Here is a 20,972-nt window from a genome sequence, read left to right on the forward strand (position 1 = left end):
CACACGAGCGGATTTTTCAAAGGGGACCGGGTCCGGCGGAGTTCCTTCGGAAAAATTTGAAGCATGTTCCATATTCTAAAGTCCTTCGGACTTTGGCGAGTCAAAAGTCCGTTGCAGCCCACACACGATCGGATAGTCTGACGGACTCAGTCCTTCGGACTTTGGATGTTGAAAAGTCCGCTCGTGTGTACGCGGCATTATGCCGCGTACACACGATCGGAATTCTCGTCGGAAGATGCTCTGATGGTTTTTCCAACGGAATTCGGCTCAAGCTGCCTACACACGGTCACATCAAATTCCGATCATTTATAACGCGGTGACGTACAACACGTACGACGTGACTAGAAAAAGGAAGTTCAATGGCCAGTAGTCAATAGCTTCCGTCTCGTAGTTGAATCTGAGGATGCGTGATTTTTGGCGTGCCGGAATTGCATACACACGATCGGAATTACCAATAGAAAGTTTTTCCGTCTGGAAAATTGAGAACATGCTATCAATTTTTGGCTGCCGGAAATTCGGACAGCTAAATTCCGATGGAGCATACACACGGTCGCATTTTCTGGTGAAAAGCTCTCATCCGTCTTTTTTTGTCCGGAATTCCGACCGTGTGTACGTGGCATAAATGTAGAGGTGACATCACGGGTACATTGTACATAGCCTGTGCAGAGAACAGAGCAGTGGGAGGTGCCCAGCAAGCTCCACCCACTCCAGGCTTCCTTCAGAAAACTACAGGAGGGGGCGGAGACAAGACCAGTCACCCTGCACAAGGAGAAAGCGCAGAAGTGAGCGGTCTTTATTACAGGAAGCTCCTACACAGAGGGAAAGCCTCATATTGGATTACTGCACAGATCTGGAAGAAATACACAAAGCACACCAAGATTCCAGGAACAAATGTATTTAGACATCATTTGCCTGTACTAGAGTTCAGCTGTAAAGTTACCCTATCATCACAGGGCCTATTTAAAAAAATAAAAATGAAAAATAATAAATAAATATATACAGTATCTCACAAAAGTGAGTACACCCCTCACATTTTTGTAAATAATTTATTATATATTTTCACGTGACAACACTGAAGAAATGACACTTGTCTACAATGTAAAGTAGTGAGTGTACAGCTTGTATAACAGTGTAAATTTACTGTCCCCTCAAAATAACTCAACACACAGCCATTAATGTCTAAACCGCTGGCAACAAAAGTGAGTACACCCCTAAGTGAAAATGTCCAAATTGGGCCCAAAGTGTCAATATTTTGTGTGGCCACCATTGTTTTCCAGCACCACCTTAACCCTCCTGGGCATGGAGGTCACCAGAGCTTCACAGGTTGCCACTGGAGTCCTCTTCCACTCCTTCATGAGGACATCACAGAGCTGGTGGATGTTAGAGACCTTGCGCTCCTCCACCTTCCGTTTGAGGATGCCGCACAGATGGTCAATAGGGTTTAGGTCTGGAGACATGCTTGGCCAGTCCATCACCTTTACCCTCAGCTTCTTTAGAAAGCCAGTAGTCATCTTGGAGGTGTGTTTGGGGTCGTTATCATGTTGGAATACTGCCCTGCGGCCCAGTCTCTGAAGGGAGGGGATCATGCTCTGCTTCAGTATATCACAGTACATGCTGGCATTCATGGCTCCCTCAATGAACTGTAGCTCCCCAGTGCCGGCAGCACTCATGCAGCCCCAGACCATGACACTCCCACCACCCTGCTTGACTATAGGCAAGATACACTTGTCTTTGTCCTCCTCACCTGGTTGCCGCCACACATGCTTGACACCATCTGAACCCAATAAGTTTATCTTGGTCTCATCAGACCACAGGACATGGTTCCAGTAATCCATGTCCTTAGTTTGCCTGTGTTCAGCAAACCATTTGTGGGCTTTCTTGTGCATCATCTTTAGAAGAGTCTTCCTTCTGAGATGACAGCCATGCAGACATATTTGATGCAGTGTGCGGCGTATGGTCTGAGCACTGACAGGCTGACCCCCCCCCCCCCCCCCCAACCACCCCTTCAACCTCTGCAGCAATGCTGGCAGCACTCATACGTCTATTTCCCAAAGACAACCTCTGGATATGAGGCTGAGCACGTGCACTCAACTTCTTTTGTCGACCATGGTGAGGCCTGGTCTGAGTGGAACCTGTCCTGTTAAACCGCTGTACGGTCTTGGCCACTGGGCTGCAGCTCAGTTTCAGGGTCTTAGTAATCTTCTTATAGCCTAGGCCATCTTTATGTAGAGCAACCATTCTTTTTTTCAGATCCCCAGAGAGTTCTTTGCCATGAGGTGCCATGTTGAACATCCAGTGACCAGTATGAGAGAGTGAGAGCGATAACACCAAATTTAACACACCTGTTCCCCATTCATACCTGAGACCTTGTAAAACTAACCAGTCACATGACACCGGGGAGGGAAAATGGCTAATTGGGCCACACTGAACATTTTTACCTAGGGGTGTACTCAGTTTTGTTGCCAGCGGTTTAGACATTAAAGGCTGTGTGTTTAGATATTTGGAGGGAAAAGCATTTACACTGTTATACAAGCTGTACACTCACTACTTTACATTGTAGCAAAGTCTAATTTCTTGTGTTAAAACAAGAATTAAACAAGGTATTAAAAATATTTACAAAAATGTGAGGGGTGTACTCACTTTTGTGAGATACTGTATAAATATAATAATATAATAGATAATATTTATTTATAATGCATAATTATTATTATTATGTTATAGCATATAATTATAATATAATATATAATAATATTATAATAAATAAATATTTAAATAAATACAATTTAAAAAATAGGTCACCTGTGAAAAAAACATTTATATAGTTACCTTTCAGGCAGCCTGTGCATGGAAAAGCTGCGACATCTTAAACTTCGAATGAGTCAAATACTTGCTCAATACTTGTACATCCTGTAATGACATCCAAGCCAGACAGAGGAACCACAGTGGCTGAAAGGGGGTGGGGGTTGGGGGGGGCAAATATTCTACATTTCCAGGAGCAGGGCTTTTTTTTCAGTGGGAATGTGGGGGGGACGCAACTCCGGCACGTCAGCACTGGATGTACTGTATGCAATTGCCAGGAGTGGTAAGGTCTGCTTTAGGGTCTATTGATGCTGGCTCCTGGGGGTTCTATTGTTGCTGGAGGGGATCTATTTTTGCATGGCGGTCTGTTGTTGCTGGGGATATCTGTTGTTGCTGTGTGGGATCTATTGATGCTGGGGGGGGGGGTGAATTGTTCCTGTAGGGATCTACTGTTGAGAGAGGGGTTTGATTGTGGCTGCTGGGAGATCTATTGTTGCTACTGGGAGGAGGAGGGGGATATTTTGTTGCAGGGGTCCATTGCTGCTGAGGGAATCTGTTGTTGCTGGGGGATCTATTGTTGTTGGCTCCAGGGGATCTACTTTACTGCTTTTCTTGTTATCTTAAAGCGGGGTTCCACCCTAAAGTGTAACTTCCGCTCATCGGAACCCTCCCCCCCTCCGGTGTCACAGTTGGCACCTTTCAGGGGGGGAGGGGGGTGCAGATACCTGTCTAAGACAGGTATTTGCACCCACTTCCAGGCATAGACTCCCTTGGGAGTCTATGCCTCTTCCTGTCCCTGCGCGCTGTCTGCTGGGACACACACGGGTCCCAGAGACAGCGCGGACAATTCCTATTGCGCTGCACGACTCGCGCATGCGCAGTAGGGAACCGGGAAGTGAAGCCGTAACGCTTCACTTCCTGATTCCCTCACCTAGAATGGCAGCAGCAGCAGCCGAGAGCCGAGCAATCGATTGGCCTCGGCTGCCGACATCGCTGGACCCCGGGACAGGTGAGTGTCCATTTATTAAAAGTCAGCAGCTGCAGTATTTGTAGCTGCTGGCTTTTAATATTTTTTTCACAGTGAAATCCCTCTTTAAACACATTCTGTACAAATTACTTGGCTCTTTATTTTACTGCGGGGTAGGTAGGGGTGGAATCAAGGGACTGAACTGTCCCGTTTCTCCACTTAGTGCATACACAGCCAAGCACACAGTATTTTCTTCTCTCTCACCGGCTCAAATTAACATAGGGTTATCCTTTGTATTTTCTATTGCTGAGTATAACTTGGATAGGTATGGGGGAGGCATGGGATACCCCAAAAGAACTGAAATAACTGATATCTCTTCTCACTATCCTGGCAGAGAGCTTCCACAGAGTTACTACTTGCTAGGAGAAATGCTAAGGACTTGTTTCTTTGTAGAACATACAGTCTCTCGCACACTGGACTTACGTCAGTAGTCACAAGACTTAGGGACCATCGGCTGACACATTCTGATATCCACTGGGGGCTTCTTAGTGAGGGAAACACAGATTCACAATACCATCAACCATCAACCATGGCACCTTGATGACCTCCAAACAGCATTTCCAGCAGACTGCCCAGGGTGGAGTCAGAGCTCCTCAGACAAGGAACTTTTCCGGCAGGGCTAAACCCAGGATCCAACAACCCCCTGCTCGAGGCTTTAGACAATTTATGGTCCCTCCAACCACCTTCTGGTCACACTTCCCACTTGAGGCCAGTCAAGTTCCTCCATCCCAAACTCGCTCATCCATGTCTTTATGGACCTTGCATTCTATGCATCTAAAAAATATAGAAAATATACCAAATCGGGGTAAAATAATTCAACTCTCAGCCCGACTCAAAAAGGAATACTCCGCAGAGCTTATACGACTCAAAGAGGAATTCCAAACACTTAGCAAAAGTCATAAACAACATCCTACCCCAGAGAGCCTGGCTGAACTTGATAGAGCACGCATTGCACTTAATCTCTCACTCACTACCTCAGCAGAAAAACATCTGCGATGGACAGGAGCTCGCTTCTATTATCAAAAAGATAAAATAGGTGCCAAACTCGCGAGTAAATTGTGTCCTCGAACTCGTACCTTGGTCTTCCCTAAAATTAGACAATCTTCGGGTACCCTTACACAAAATCCGGTAGAAATTTTGAAATCATTTCATGATTTTTATGAAAACCTCTACTCTAAGACAACTCATACACATTCCAAAGCTAGGAATCAGTTCCTCGATCACCTCGATCTACCTTACATACATCAAACTCATAAAGAACTAATGGATGATTCCTTCTCCCCTGCCGAAATACTTGACGTCATAAAAGCCCTTAAATCAGATTCAGCACCGGGCCCCGACGGTTTCTCGGTCAGATATTATAAGACTTTTGGACCAAAATTAGCTCCCTACATGGCTCGTTTCTTTAATTCTCTCCGGGATGGAGCCCCCCTCCCGAATGATTCTAATACTGCATTTATCTCTGTTATTCCGAAACCTGGTAAAGATACTAGTGAAGTGGGAAATTACAGACCCATTTCGCTGATCAATAATGATCTTAAAATTATGACTAAAATATTAGCCAACAGAATGTCCAGTTTTATATCTAACTATATTCATAAGGATCAGGTGGGCTTCATCCCGGGGAGACAGGGAACGGATCAGGTGAGAAGGGCAATTGACTTAATATCATTATTGAATTCGCACTGGGACGGGGGCCCGGCACAAGAAGGCCTTCTGCTGTCTTTGGACTTGCAGAAGGCATTTGATTCTGTTTCATGGCCATATCTTTTTGAAATTCTCACCAAATGGGGTTTCGGAGCAAATTTTATGAACATTCTAAAATCCCTATATTCAACCCCCTCTGCTCAAGTACGTCTATTAGGCCACCTCTCTCAACCATTAGATATCCATAGAGGTACTAGACAGGGTTGTCCCTTGTCACCGTTAATCTTTATTATAGCTATAGAAACTCTAGCCATCGCCATTAGAGCAGATATAAATATTAAAGGTGTTCGTTGTGGTTTAGAAGAGCATAAATGTGCTCTCTTTGCTGATGATATGCTTATATTTCTGACCTCACCCTTAATTTCCACCCCCAACTTACTTCATCTCCTTCGGGATTTCGGAACTATTTCAGGTCTCCAAGTTAACATTTCCAAGTCAGTTGCTCTCAATATTTCGGTTCCCTCATTAACCATCTCCCGACTTGCGCCCTTCTTTCCCTTCTCCTGGGCTACAGATAGGATTCCCTATTTGGGTATTTCTCTCACCAAATGTGTCAGTAATTTATACAATGCTAATTACCCACCCGCCTTCAAATCTTTAGAAGCAGATTTAACTAAATGGTCTAAAGAAGGATTGTCTTGGCTGGGCAGGCTCAATGCAGTCAAGATGAACTTATTTCCTCGAATTTTGTACTTATTCAGAGCCCTTCCCATACCTATTAAAAAGTCGACTCTCAACAAATTCCAATCAAAAGTGATTGGATTTGTCTGGGGAAAACAGGGACATAGACTGGCGCGTGACATCCTGTTCCGCCGGACAACCCAAGGTGGTTTAGGACTTCCTAACCTCTTTTTATATTATCAAGCAGCACAACTAGCACAATTTTCAGCAATATATACTAAAACCAATAGTCCAGACTGGGTTTCTATTGAGAACCAGGCAGTACCTGACTACACATTAGATCATCTAATATGGAGACCAACAAAGCAAAGACCTGCCATATTGTCCCCAACGCTTTCTCAATCCCTAGCACTTTGTGACAGACTCTACAAAAACGAACACCTGATTTCCCCACTGAGACCTCTCGTACATTTATTCCATAATCCTGATTTCCCTCCTGGCCTGAACATCCAAGATTTTCATTGGTGGTTGAACAAGGGCCTTTTCAGAATTGGACATTTCATTACACCAAATGGACCCATCTCAATGGGACACTGCTACTCCAAACTAGAGATGCCCGATTCAGAACAATTGAGACTTTCACAGATTAAACGTTTTATACACTCTCTTGAACTTGACAAACCAAATAGTTACAATGTTACGATTTACGAGCAATGGTGCTTAAAACATGGTCATCGCAAAGGAGGTATTTCCCTTATCTACTCGTCCCTGGCAGATAGGAGTGACAAACCGACATATGCTCGTTCTTGGGAAGAAGACTTGGACATCCAACTAGATACGGAATTGTGGTTTCAAGTTTTTAGACGTTCTTCCAAAGGTATTTTAAATATTTCCTTAATCGAAGCTAATGTCAAAATTCGAACGAAATGGTATTATGTTCCTGTGAGACTTTCAAAGATGTACTCAGAGATTTCACCGCTCTGTTTCAGAGGATGTGGTCTTTTAGGTACAATGTTACATATATGGTGGTCTTGTCCTCGCATACGAAACTTTTGGAATAACTTTATACATCTAGTGAGGAAGGTCACGAAAGCCCCAATCCCACAAGATCCTTCATATATCCTTCTGAACCGCAGGCTACACAATACCCCTAAACATACTCAACAACTAATCTTTTTTATGTGCTTGGGAGCCAAGATCACTTTAGCAAAAGTTTGGAAAACTTCTAGGGTTTCTCTTGTGGCTACCAGGCAAAAAATTTCATGGATTATGATTCAGGAACAAATAGTAGCTAAATTACGGAATACCACTCAACAATTTGAAATGACATGGGATCCATGGGCCCAACACATCAAAGTACAATTGTTTCCAGGACACCTTCTGTCTTAAATTCTACATGGATGGAGCCAGGACCCTGAATCCTGTACAACTCTCCCTTCCTTACCCTCCCTCTTCCCTCCTGACTACACTTTCTACTTTTCCTTTTTTTTGTTGTTTTTCTTTAAGCAGGATTTCTCATATTTAGTAATTGATCAGATGTTACCTTATTCTACTACATTTTTCCTTAGTTAACCTTTGTGGTTCGGACTGGAGTTTACTAGTTCTAAAGAGTTCATTTGGAATTTAATTGGGAATTTTGAAGTTCAGCTGTTCACTTCCCTCCGGGGAGCACAATTTCTGGGTGCTGTCCGGGGGTTTAAAGGGACGTAGATGGGGAGTTCTTCGGCGGGAGTCCCCCGAGCTATCCCACTCCACAGTGTGAGCCCATTGGGGTGGAGTGGTGACCTTGGGGGTCTCCTTAGAAGTTGCCGATATGTTTATAACTTAAATCTTCTACACCTCCCATTTAAATCTTAATCAAATCCCTTCCTTTTTTTTTTTTTTTTTTTTATCTATGTTTATGTATGTATATTTATATATATATATTTATATATATATATTTTTTTTAATTTTTGTGTCCCTTTTTCTTATATACATCATTATTACAAATTTTCAATGAAGTGGATCTTTACACTCCAAGCCCTTCTTGACATATAATAGCCCCAATTATATCTGTATAAGATACCTTGTATATCTTGTCTTTTTTTCTGATTGATGCATCCTGCTTTATTTGAATTCTCTGTTTTTTTTATGTTATGTTTTTGCTTTATTTCTATTTTCTGACTATACATGATGTATTTACCAAAGAATTAAATTCAATAAAAATTATTGAAAGAGAAAATATACCAAATCAAATCATTATTATTCAACCAAAAAATAAAATAAAAGCCTCATGCATGTGTCATGCTTTTTAATATAGGGGGTCAACAATGAAAGCAGGGGTCCGTCATATGGAGATAATTTCCAAAAATCATCCGTATTATTCTCCTGGAGCTCCAGCAGCAAAGGCATATGACATAACTGGTCACGATTAATAAAGCAACCAATTTTTGGTCCTCCTGCTGTTCCTGGACCGGACTTAAGTCAAAGCAATAACTCTAAGGCCAATAATAAATAAAATGTTATCTCCTCCGATTCCGCAACATGGCTGGTTGACGAACGGCCGTTCAGAAACTGAAAAGCATGAAATTAAAAAGCGCCAACTGAAAAACACGAAATTAAAAGTGCGAACCAACACTCACCAAACTTCTACTAACACGAAATTAGTAGAAGAAGCCCAAAGGGTGGTGCTAAAGAGCTGAAAAAACACGTACTACGTCAATACGTTCGCGTTTGTTGTCCGACAATTGTGTGCCGTTTGAATGCAAGACAAGTTTTGGGCCAGCGCCCTTCGGACAAAAGTCTGCGGTTTTATCTGCGAATAATCTGATCGTGTGTACGAGGCTTTACGGCCGGATTTTAGGCCAACAGTCTGCCATCACACAATTCTCTGCCGAAAATCCGATGGTGTGTACGAGGCTTAAGACTGGGATTCCATTAAAGTTCACGTGCGTGTAACGGCAAGCGTCCCAATACTTTTGGTAATATAGTGTACATATTTATTACTTTTCTATCATTATTAGTAGAATCCCCGTTTATTTTCTGTTCAATAAAGTTTTGCCCATGCAAACATTTTATATTTAAAGTAAGGCGGGGGAAAAAAATAGAGCTTTCGGTCCTCAGAGAAATTCTAATGAAGCAGCCTAATCTTGTAACCCAAATAATTTGGAATCAGCATACAGTTTGATGCATTAGCAGCGAGTTCTTGCGAGGTTTATTAGAGCCGGAAGGACCTGCAGGAATTCGGGATACACAAAAAGCAACACAATGATTAATATCTCTCATTACCATATCGCGGATCTCCAGCGCTAACTCCCTCTAATCTAGCAGGTGACAGCGCTGGATAACTAGAGCAATTTATCACCGCCGTCCACCGCCACGAGCGCGCAACGCTTTCCTCCCATTGAATAAATGAGCTCAGATGCACAAACAAATTATCCTGATCTACAATCAAACTATTATACGTGGGAAATAAGTGACGTGAATAATGGTCCTTATTCTGCAATTTGTTGTGTATAATTCACCGCTATCATTCATCTCTTTTGATTTCGTTTTTTTATGCTATGCTGTTTGTTGTTTTTTTTTTAAAATATCACGCTAGCATACAAAGCCATGCATTATTATATAGCATATACCAACGGGTGGGATCCCATAAATAGAGTTTCTTTTCATTAACCGCTTAAAGGACCGCCCTACATACATATACTGAAGCGGGGAGTCCCTTTAGTCCAAAATCACGTACCTGTACGTGATTTTTTTTTCTCCCGGGTCTGGGGTGCACGCGATGTCCGCCGAGACCCGGCCGGTCGTTCTCGAAGCAAACAGAACAGTGGTCTGCCTATGTAAACAAGGCAGATCGCCATTCTGTGACAGGAGAAGACAGAGATCTTGTGTTTCTGCTAAGCAGATTTTTTTTACCAAAAATATGTAGAAGAATACGTATCGGCCTAAACTGGGGGGAAAAAAAATGTATATTTTTTGGGGGGATATTTATTATAACAAAATGTAAAAAATAATGCGTTTTATTTTTCAAAATTGACGCTTTTTTTTTGTTTATAGCGCAAAAAATACAAACCACAGAGGTGATCAAATACCACCAAAAGAAAGCTCTATTTGTGGGAAAAAAAAGGACGTCAATTTTGTTTGGGAGCCACGTCGCATGACCGTGCAATTGTCAGTTAAAGCGACGCAGTGCCGAATCGCAAAAAACGCTCTGGTCTTTGGCCAGCCAAATGGTCCAGGGCTTAAGTGGTTAATGCATTTTCTGGGGGTGAAAACAAATTAAACAATGACCTTATGAATGGGGCTGGGACAAAGGGTGGGCAGGAAGGGTGGTCGCCCTGGGTACAATGGTTTACTGTAGGGATGGGGGTACCTGATTTCTGTTCCAAAGCTAACTGGAGTAGTGGCAGCGGCAGTGATTTTAACTCATGAGTGACGGCTGGGTGTAGGATCCGCCAAGCTTGCACATCATGAATGGGGGAGGGGACGCAGTTCGGCATCTTTGCCCTTGGAGCAGGATGACCTTATCCTGGAACTGCTTATATATATAGGGCTGCTTAATTTGCTTTATACAGTATCTGCTCAGAGTTCAGCTATATATTGTTTTTAGTGACCACTCTCATACACTATGAAGGCATCAACAATAATGTTCCGTTATTTCATACACAGATGCGGTATACGCGAACAGTGTCTGTGTGGCCAGTGGCTTTCGTGGGCGGTTTACGGTTCGAATCCCCGAGGGTCAGCCCGGCGGGAAGAGTGGTCGGCTGGAAGACGGTGTTTGATCCCAACCGCCCGTTTGCCATCGACATGGCTGGCTTCGCCATCAGTCTTCGCCTCATCCTGGAAAGGCCCTATGCCAACTTCAAGCTGGAAGGGGTGAAAGGTGGCTACCAGGAGACCAGCTTACTGAAAGACCTCGTCACCATGGATGGGCTGGAAGCCAAGGCCGCCAACTGCACTAAGGTCGGTGTGGAAAGCAAAACAGAAATACATTCATTCATATTGCTGTAATTTACAAAGATATGTATCAAGAGCTACAGGGAAATGTTTTTTTTTTTTTATCCTCCAGGTGCAGATATCTAAAAATACAAAAAAATAAGCTTTCATGCAGGCTTTGTGTGTTCGAATAATTTCTTAAAGGGAATCTATAGAATTTTATATATTTGCTTTATTTAGATTGCAATTACTTGCCAAACTGCAAAACTTTTTTTTTTTTTTTTTTTTAATCACCGTGACTTGACTCTCTTCCTGTCCTCGTATGACAGTGCTGTCATAGACATGTGCAATCAGTTTCTAATTTGTTTAACTAATTTCGAAAAATTTGTTAATTCGGAGACATTTTTTCAAAAATTCCTCAATTCCTAAATTCCTTAATTTGGAAATTTACAACATTTTAAAATTCGAAATTCTGAGCTAATAACTAACTATTAAATTATAGGTACTGGAATTTCTTTTCAAATTTGGCTATTAGTGAACGTAACGAATACGTATTTATCAAAAGTTACGAATCATCCGAAATTACAAATGCTGTATCCAAACCAATGGAACGTAACGCATTAATAATAATAAAAAACAATAATAATAATAATAATAAAAAAACTTTTCATTATTACTATTTATTATTATTAATTTGTTCCATTCCATTTGTGTAGATGTGGCATTCGTTATCTCGTAAATTCAAAAAATTCGTAAAATGCGTAATTTTGTCAATTTGAAAATAAGAAAGAAAACTTGAAAGAACTAAATCAGAAATTTCTAAGTAACAACGAATTAACTAACTAATAATAACTAACTATTAAATTATAGGTATTGGAATTTACTTTCAACTTTGGCTTGTAGTGAATGTAACGAATAGAAATGTATCCAAAGTTACAAATTATCCAAAATAACAAATGCCGTATCCAAACGAATGGAACGTAATGCATTAATAATAATAAAAAACAATAATAATAATAAAAAAAAAATATTATTATTTTTTATTATTAATTTGTTCCGTTCCATTTGTGTAGATGTGGCATTCGTTATCTCATAAATTAAAAAAATTAGTAAAATGCGTAATTTTGTAAATTTGTAAATTTGAAAATCTGAAAATAAGAAAGAAAATTCGAAAAGAACTAAATCCCAAAATTCTAAGTAATAACTAATTAACTAACTAATAATAACTAACTATTAAATTATAGGTATTGGAATTTCCTTTCAAATTTGGCTATTAGTGAACATAACGAATACAAATTTATCCAAAGTTACGAATTATACGAAATAACAAATGCTGTATTCAAACCAATGGAATGTAACACATTAATAATAATAAAAAAACAATAAAAATAATAAAAAAAGTTTTATTATTATTATTTATTATTATTAATTTGTTCCGTTCCAGTTGTTTAGATGTAGCATTCGTTATCTCTTAAATTAAAAAAATTGCGTAATTTCATAAATCTGTATATTCCTAAATTAGAAAATCTGAAAATAAGAAACAAAATTCGAAAGAACTAAATCCAAAAATTCTAAGTAATAAATAATTGACTAACTAATAATAACTAACTATTAAATTATAGGTATTGAAATTTCCTTTCAAATTTGGCTGTTAGTGAATGTAACAGTTACAAGTTATCCGAAATAACAAATGCTGTATCCAAACGAATGGAACGTAACTCATTAATATTAATAAAAAACAATAATAATAAAAAACGTTTTATTATTATTATTTATTATTAATTAGTTCCGTTCCATTTGTGTAGATGTGGCATTCGTTTTTTTCGTAAATTTAAAAATTTGTAAAATGCGTAATTTCGGAAATTTGTAAATTCGAAAATTTGAAAATCTGAAAATAAGAAAGAAAATTCAAAAGAACGAAATCCAAAAATTCTAAATAATAACTAACTAATAATAACTAACTATTAAATTATAGGTATTGGAATTTCCTTTCAAATTTGGCTGTTAATTGAACGTAATGAATACAAATTAATCCAAAGTTACGAATTATCCGAAATAATGAATGCCGTATTTAAACAAATGGAATGGAACAAATGAATAATAAATAATAATAATAAAACGTTTTGTTATTATTATTATTATTGTTTTTTATTAATATTAATGAGTTACGTTCCATTCGTTTGGATACGGCATTTGTTATTTCGGATAACTTGTAACTGTTACATTCACTAACAGCCAAATTTGAAAGGAAATTCCAATACCTATAATTTAATAGTTAGTTATTATTAGTTAGTTAGTTAGTTATTATTTAGAATTTTCGGATTTCGTTCTTTTAAATTTACTTTCTTATTTTCAGATTTTCGAATTTATAAATTTTCGAATTTACGAAATTACACATTTTCCGAATTGCGATCATAACAAATGACCCGGAAAAACCCCCCGAATGAAACGAAAGCGGACACATTTTTCGGCAGTGCACATGTCTAGTGCTATGTGCCTTAGTGGCCAAGCACCAGCGCTGTCACGTAGGAGTAAGGAAGACGAATTACATGCTTGACCATACCGTACCGCAGTATTTTATTTATTTATTTTATTTATTTTTTACAATAATGTCATTAGACTTCCTTGTTTTGTCAAGAAAAAGTATATATTTTTTTCAAACATTGACAGAAGAAAAAAAACTTTTTTACTCTTTGCACAATGGTGCCAAAAAGGTTACAGCAATGTTTGGAAATGTTAGAAAAGGGAGCAAGAGGAGACCTAGGTTGGTACAACTGGACAAAAAATTGTTGAAAAAGAGGTTTCTAGGAGAGGGAGAAAGGGAGGAGAAGGAAATAAGAGGAAAGACAGGGTAAAGTGGATGGGGTACGAGACCAGGAGAGTGCAACTTCCGCTAAAGGTCTAGGGGCTGATAATGTAGGCAATCAAGAATCCGCTCTGGGTAACTGATGGTGGTCTTTCCAAGGGGCAGTTTTATTTTTCACTCCCGAAGTGAACAGAGTGGCATAGAAATAAGTGGTCAGTACGTATGTGCCACTGGTATACCCACCAAATTAAATTGAATGACCCTGAGAGGGGAGGCTGTTGTCCTGCTCTTCTTCAAATTGGAGAAAAGCTACCTCCACTATTTATTTGGCAATGTCACGAAAAGGGTCGAGAGGTTACACGGGTTGGGAAAAAAAAGTTGAAATAAGGGTTACCAGGAAAGGAAGACAAGGAGGGAGAAGGAAATAAAAGGAAAGAAAGGGTAAAGTGGGTGGGGGGGGGGGGGGAATGGGGGTCCAACCAGGAGAGCACAAATTCCGCAAAAGCTGGATAACAGTTGGGGGTCTTTCTAGAGTTTTTTAGTGGACTGCATGGCTTAAGAACGATTAAACAGTAGGTATGTGCCACTGGTGGGCCCACCATTCAAGTGAACCACCCTGAGAGGCCGTTGTCTTGCTCTTCTTGTAAAAACTATCACCATTATTTGTCAATGGTATGAAAGGGAGTGAGAGCAGCCAAACAGTTAAAAAAAGGGTTACTAGGAATAAAAGAAAAAAGCTGGAGAAAGAAATATGAAGAAAGACAGGGTAAAGTGGGTGGAGTATGAGGCGGGGTTGCAACCAAGAGAGCACATGTTCCGTCAAGGCTCTTAGGCAGGGATCTCCAAAATATGGCCCACCAGCTGTTGCGGAACTACACGTCCCATAAAGCAATGTAAAACTCTGACATTCACAGGCACGATTGTAGTTCCCGAACAACTGGAGGGCCATAGTTTGGAGACCCCTGTTCTAAGGGTTGGTAGTGTAAGCAATTAAGAATTCGCTGTGGGTAACTGGTGGCGGTCTTTCTAATGCCGCGTACACACGATCAAATTATCTGGCGTACTTAGTCCGATGAAACCCATTTCACCGGACAATTCGATCGTGTGTGGGTTTCAGCTGACTTTTCCAGCGTGAAGTCCGGCGGACTAAGAAAGTATTTTTGCACTCCAATCTTCCCGCCGGACTTGGGTTTCAGCGGACAATACGTTCGTCAGTATGCTAGTCAGGCAGACTAAGAATGACGCATGCTCAGAAGCAAGTACAAAAAAGGAAGCTATTGGCTACTGGCTATTGAACTTCCTTTTCTAGTCCCGTTGTATGTGCTGTACGTCATCTCGCTAGCAAACGCCAGACTTTCTGTGTGTCCGTGTGTGGCCAAGTCCGTTCGTTAGAAAGTCTGCCGGACTATCCGCCGGATTGTATGTCGGACTAAGTACACCGGACAATTCGATCATGTGTATGCGGCATTAGGAGTAGTTTTACTTTTCACTTCCAAAGTGAATGAAGTGGCATAAGTATGAATGGGCTGTAAGTATGTGCCACTGGTGGGCCCATCATTAAAGTGAACTAGACGTCTTGCCCTTATGAACAATACACAGGTTATTTTTTATTTTTTTAACCCTATAAACATCCCCCAATGAAACAAACACTACAGAATACTCGCTATTCCCTCCCACACTGTTTTTCCCTATGAGCGAGAGCAGGTCCGAAGCCATTTGGGGAGCCATCTGGATGCTATCAGTGATATAACAGTTGGGAAACCCGCTGGCCCTTGTCTAATTCCAGAAAAATATCATTAGAGCAAAGATGGAATTTTGCAGAAATGCATTTGTCACTGTCATTTTATGAGTTATGGAAAATGTCCTGAATAATCATCTCCTTCTTCTGCTAAAACAACACCAACGTAATTTAAGAATATTTCACATATTTAGGAATATGTTACACAAATGCTTCTTAACCACTTCCCGACCGGCTCACATACATATACTGTGGCAGGTTGGCAGCCCTGCCTAAACCACCGTACAGGTACGTCAGCTCCTTTATGAGCCTTAGCAGGCTTGCTACACGGCGGGGGGGGGGGACCCGATGCGCTTGGCTGGCGGTCGCAATGCCTGCTGGCCACCCGCAATCGTGGGCACAAGAGCCAGAACGGGGATCTGTGTGTGTAAACACACAAATCCCGGTTCTGTCAGGGGAGGAGAGACAGATCGTCTTCTCCTAAAGATTAGGAATAGCGATCAGTCTCCTCCTCCAGTGAGTCCCATCCCCCCACAGTTAGAAAACACCTAGCAGGGAACACATTTAACCCTTTGATCGCCCCCTAGTGTTATCCCCTTCCCTGTCAGTGACATTTACACAGTAATCAGTGCATTTTTATAACACTGGTTGCTGTATGAATGTAAATGGTCCAAAATAAAGTGTCAAAAGTGTCCGCCGCAACGTCGTAGTCCAGATAAAAATTGCTGATCGCCGTCATTACTAGTAAAAAAAAAAAATAAAAAAAAATTACCATAAATCTATCCATAGTTTCATAGTTAGTAAGGTTGAATAAAGACACCAGTCCATCCAGTTCAACCTGAGCGAGTGTCTACCCCTATGCCTGTACATTGCACACTCACATTGGTCCCTGCCCTCAAGGAGCCCACAATCTAAGGTCCCCATTCATGTACTAGGGCCAATTTTGGACAGAGGCCAATTAGTCTACCTACATGTCTTTGGAGTGTGAGAGGAAACCGAAGTACCCGGAGGAAACCCACGCAGGCACAGGGAGAACATGCAAACTCCAGGCAGGTAGTGTCGTGGTTGGGATTTGAACCAGCGACCCTTTTTACTGCTAGGTAAACTACACCACTGTGCCGCCCACTGTGTCTATCCCTGTCAGAAACCATGAAATCAGACCAAGACAGAAGTACAGTTAAATCACAGCATTCATTATTTCAGATAATTCATTGAAATATATTCACTGACAGACAAATTTGAAAGGAAATTCCAATACCTATAATTTAATATTTATTATTAGTTAGTTATTATTTCAGATTTTCCGGTTTTAAAATTTTCAGATTTTCATTCTTTTGAATGTTCAAATTTTCATTCTTATTTTTGGATTTTCAAATTTCCAATTTTCGAATTTCCAAATTTCTGAATTTTCGAATTTCCGAATTTTTGAATTTCTGAAATTTTCCAATTTCTGAATTTCCAATTTCCGAAATTTTTAATTTATAATTTCCGAATTTCCGAAATATCGAATTTCCAAGAATTTGAACATTCGGAAATCAAAATTCGGAAATTGAAAAATTTAGTAAATTTGGAAATGAATGAATTTGTCAAAATCTGTTAAAAAACTAATTAAACAATTAAACAAATTGCACATGTCTAGGGAGTACAATAAAGCTGTCGGATATAAATAACAGAGCTAAGCCCAGGGGGTGTCATGCACCTTGCTGGACTTAACTCATCGTGTGACTCATTTTTTTAGAATGGTGCTGAATTCCTGGAATTCAGCTTGAAAAACATGTGGACTAAGGAATGCATCCTCCTGTGTGCAACGGATTCTACCGGAATGCACCGTTCAGGTAGACCTTGCCTTGTGGCACATTCATGTAACTAGAGCTGAAGGACTTCTTTGTAATGATAAAAGCTTTGTATATACTGTGGCTGCAACTTCTCAGGAATGTTTCAGGCGGAGCTTAGCGATAACTTTTGTTTCGTCTCTCATAAGATCTCGAAGCGTTAGATACGCAGTTTGCTGGTCTGTACATTAATAATGTCTTCTCTCCTGTACAGGTTTTGGTCTGGCACACCAGGACTGAAAGACCTACGTTGGTCAATGAAGGGAAAAGAGGATTTACTGACATGAACATTGAAGTATAGACATGGAACGTACCACTGTGTAAGTGTTACCACTGAAGTTGTATTTGGAAACCCTGTTTTTTTTATTTTATTGAGGGATTAGAACTTGGATGGGTTAAGGAATTTATGGGATTCCCAGGAAAAAGATTCTTGAATGGTTTGGGACAATTTAGATATCCTCCTCCTGCACAACACTGGCTGCAGGCTATCTCTCCTTCTCCCTCCAGCACAGTTCTTCAGGCGCAGCTAACACATGGTTGGGCCCAACTCTGATTTCAGCCAGGCCTTAGCAAAGTTACTTATTACAGGCAGGGACCGCGGGTCTCTATAGTGTAGCAAAAGAAAGTTCTGGTGATAGTTGCCCTCTTTGGTGGACTACTGCTTCCAGTCAGCCCTTTGCAGACCCTGACAACCCTCCCAGCTGCAGCGGCCTGACTTTACCACCGGTAACATCACTGTCTCTCCCGCTGACTCTACATCCATCTCAGACTGCATACTCCCAGTCCGCTCCGGCATGCCTCTCCCAGCTCTCCCAACTGTGCCTTTCACTCACCGACACCTGATGTATCCCTCCTGGAGACTTGCCCAGCAGTATTCCCTGCTGTCCTCTCCTGCTCCTGTTCAGGACACCCCTTGGGTTGTGTAGGGTTCCTGTTCAGCTCCGAGCCCCTGGCCCAAGGTCACCCTCCTCCCCAGACTGGTGGGTTTTCTCCAAGGTCCCAACAACCTAATACTCCATCTTCAGTTCTTCCACCCAAACAACTCCTCCCCAGTTGGGCTGACTCTAGGTATTTAACCAGTTCCCGACCAGCGCACGCCGATGTACGTCGGCAGAATGGCACAGGCAGGCAAATGGGCGTACCTTTAAATTTGCCGCCCTGCCATCGGGAGCGCGCCGCCGGCGGCACGCTCCCGCGCTGGTCGGGACCCCCGTGAGTCCATTTGCGGGACCCGCGGACTCCATTGCCGCGGACATACCCGCGATCGTCTCACGGAGTGGCCGAATGAAGAAGTGCCATTGTAAACAGCATTTCTCCATACTGCCTAGCAACTAGTGATGCTGATCTCTGCTCCATGTGATTGGAGCAGAGATCAGTGTTCACTAAATTAAAGCCCAACCCCCCCCACAGTTAGTAACACACCCCTAGGAACACTTAACACCTACACTGCCACCCACTGGTTAACCCCTTCACTGCCAGTGTCATTTACACAGGAATCACTGCATTTATATAGCAGTGATTACTGTATAAATGACAATGGTCCCAAAAATGTGTCAAAAATGTAAATTATAGGTATTGGAATTTCCTTTCAAATTTGGCTGTTAGTAACCGTAACGAGTACGAATTTATCCGAAATTAAGGATTATCTGAAATAACGAATGCCGCATCTAAACAAATGGAAAAAGGTTTTATTATTATTATTGTTATTTATTATTATTAGATTGTTACGTTCCATTTGTTTAGATGTGGCATTTGTTATTTCAGATAATTTGTGACTTCGGAATAAATTCACATTCGCTAACAGCCAAATTTAAAAGGAAATTCCAATACCTATAATTTAATATCTATTATTAGTTAGTTATTATTTAAGGTTTTCGAATTTTCAGATTTTCATTCTTTTGAATTTTCAGATTTTTATTCTTATTCTTGAATTTTTACATTTCTGAAATTTCTGAAATGTTCCAGTTTCTGAAATTTCTGAAATGTTCCAGTTTCTGAAATGTCTGAAATGTTCCAATTTCTGAAAGTTTCGAATTTCCGAATGTTCAAATTTTCCGGAAAATAAAAGTTTGAAATCCGAAATTCGGAATTTTCGGGATTTCAGAAATTTTGAAAATTGAAAAATTCGGAAATTTGGACATTTCGGGAATTAACGAAATTTGTCAAAATTCCATAAAAAAACGAATTCAGAACTAAATAAATTGCACATGTCTAGCGCCTGGTGTTACAGTGCTGGCCATTCCCTGAGTTATGTTTGAAGGGACTGCTTTGCGAAGTAGATGCAGAGTGGAGAGCGTCCTTCTCGCACTGTTTAGCGTTCTGGAGTATCCCACAGCTCCCTGCCCTATCCAAATTGTTCAGCAATAAATACAGAAAAAGGCAACCAACCCCTAGACTATTTATTGAGCTAAAAGAGTAAATGCTGCTGCTGCGCTAGTGTGGGGAGGAGCCTGGGACGCATTAGCAACCTTTTCAGGGGTGAGCCCTACATGGGCATGAGCAATGGCCCACAGTAGGTTCCTAAATAGGCAGAACCGCCAAATAAATTCTAAAGAAAATAATGGCAAAACCGCCGTTCTGACCTTTAATATTTATTTTTTCAGAAATATTTGTGGTATCAGAAAAGATAGTCTCGCTTTCCACAGTGAAGCATCTAGCAAGTATAGAAAACACAGAAGCATATGCCTGATGACCAACTGAGCAGAGTGACGCTTTCATTCTGCTGTCGGTTTGCTATATTCCTGCACAGTAGCTAAATAACAGGAGTTGCATTGTACGGCATGCTTGCCTCTCTGCCCCCAGGCTTGGCACACGCTGCCAGTGCGCAGGGTTACTCTGGGGAGTTTTTCAAAGCTTCTAGTCCAGAGGAGCAGAGCATGTTTCTGTAATTAGTCAGAACATTAATTAATGCTGACTAAGCCGTGCCATGTTTGTTCACGGGAGACACACCAATATTCCAAGACTTTCCCAGAATTCTGTTCTTAAGAGCAACCTCTTCAGAAGATGTATGTCTACCACTGCTGAGCTCTCCTTTAAAAAAAAAAAGAGTTAACCACTTAAGGACCGAGCCCCTTTCTGAGATTTGTTGTTTACAAGTTAAAATTAGTTGTTGTTTTTTTTTGCTAGAAAATTACTTAGAACCCCCAAACATTATATATTTTTTTCTAACACCCTAGAGAATAAAATGGGGGCTGTTGCAATACTTTACGTCACACCGTATTTGCGCAGCGATCTTACAAGTGCAAATTTTTGTGAAAAAATACACTTCGGTAAAGACATCGGTAAAGTTATCCCAATTTTTTTCTATATTGTGAACGATAATTTTATGCCAAGTAAATTGATACCTAACATGTCGCGCTTCAAAATTGCGCCCACTCGTGGAATGGCGACAAGCTTTGGCACTTAAAAATCTCCATCGGCGACCATTTTTGAGTTACAGAGAAGGTCTAGCGCTAGAATTACTGCTCTTGCGCTAACGATCGCCATTAAACGCCATTTTCATATGCAGGCGCGACTTACGTA

At 40.8% G+C, this 20,972-nt stretch overlaps 1 protein-coding gene across 1 annotated transcript in view; it reads left to right on the forward strand.

The window, feature by feature from the left end:
- The window catches only part of LOC143981699 (galactosylgalactosylxylosylprotein 3-beta-glucuronosyltransferase 1-like), a 223,231-nt gene that overhangs the window by 189,696 nt on the left and 12,563 nt on the right, over positions 1 to 20,972 (forward strand). The window contains exons 4-5 of the mRNA XM_077479715.1: positions 10,805 to 11,101; positions 17,665 to 17,770. Coding sequence (XP_077335841.1) covers positions 10,805 to 11,101; positions 17,665 to 17,751 — 384 coding nt within the window. The 3' untranslated portion in view covers positions 17,752 to 17,770. The remainder of the gene's footprint in view (positions 1 to 10,804; positions 11,102 to 17,664; positions 17,771 to 20,972) is intronic.

The sequence above is a fragment of the Lithobates pipiens genome, unplaced genomic scaffold (assembly GCF_037356315.1).
Source record: "Lithobates pipiens isolate NorthernLeopardFrog02 unplaced genomic scaffold, aLitPip1_a1.2 Scaffold_16, whole genome shotgun sequence".
Classification (NCBI taxonomy): Eukaryota; Metazoa; Chordata; class Amphibia; order Anura; family Ranidae; genus Lithobates; species Lithobates pipiens.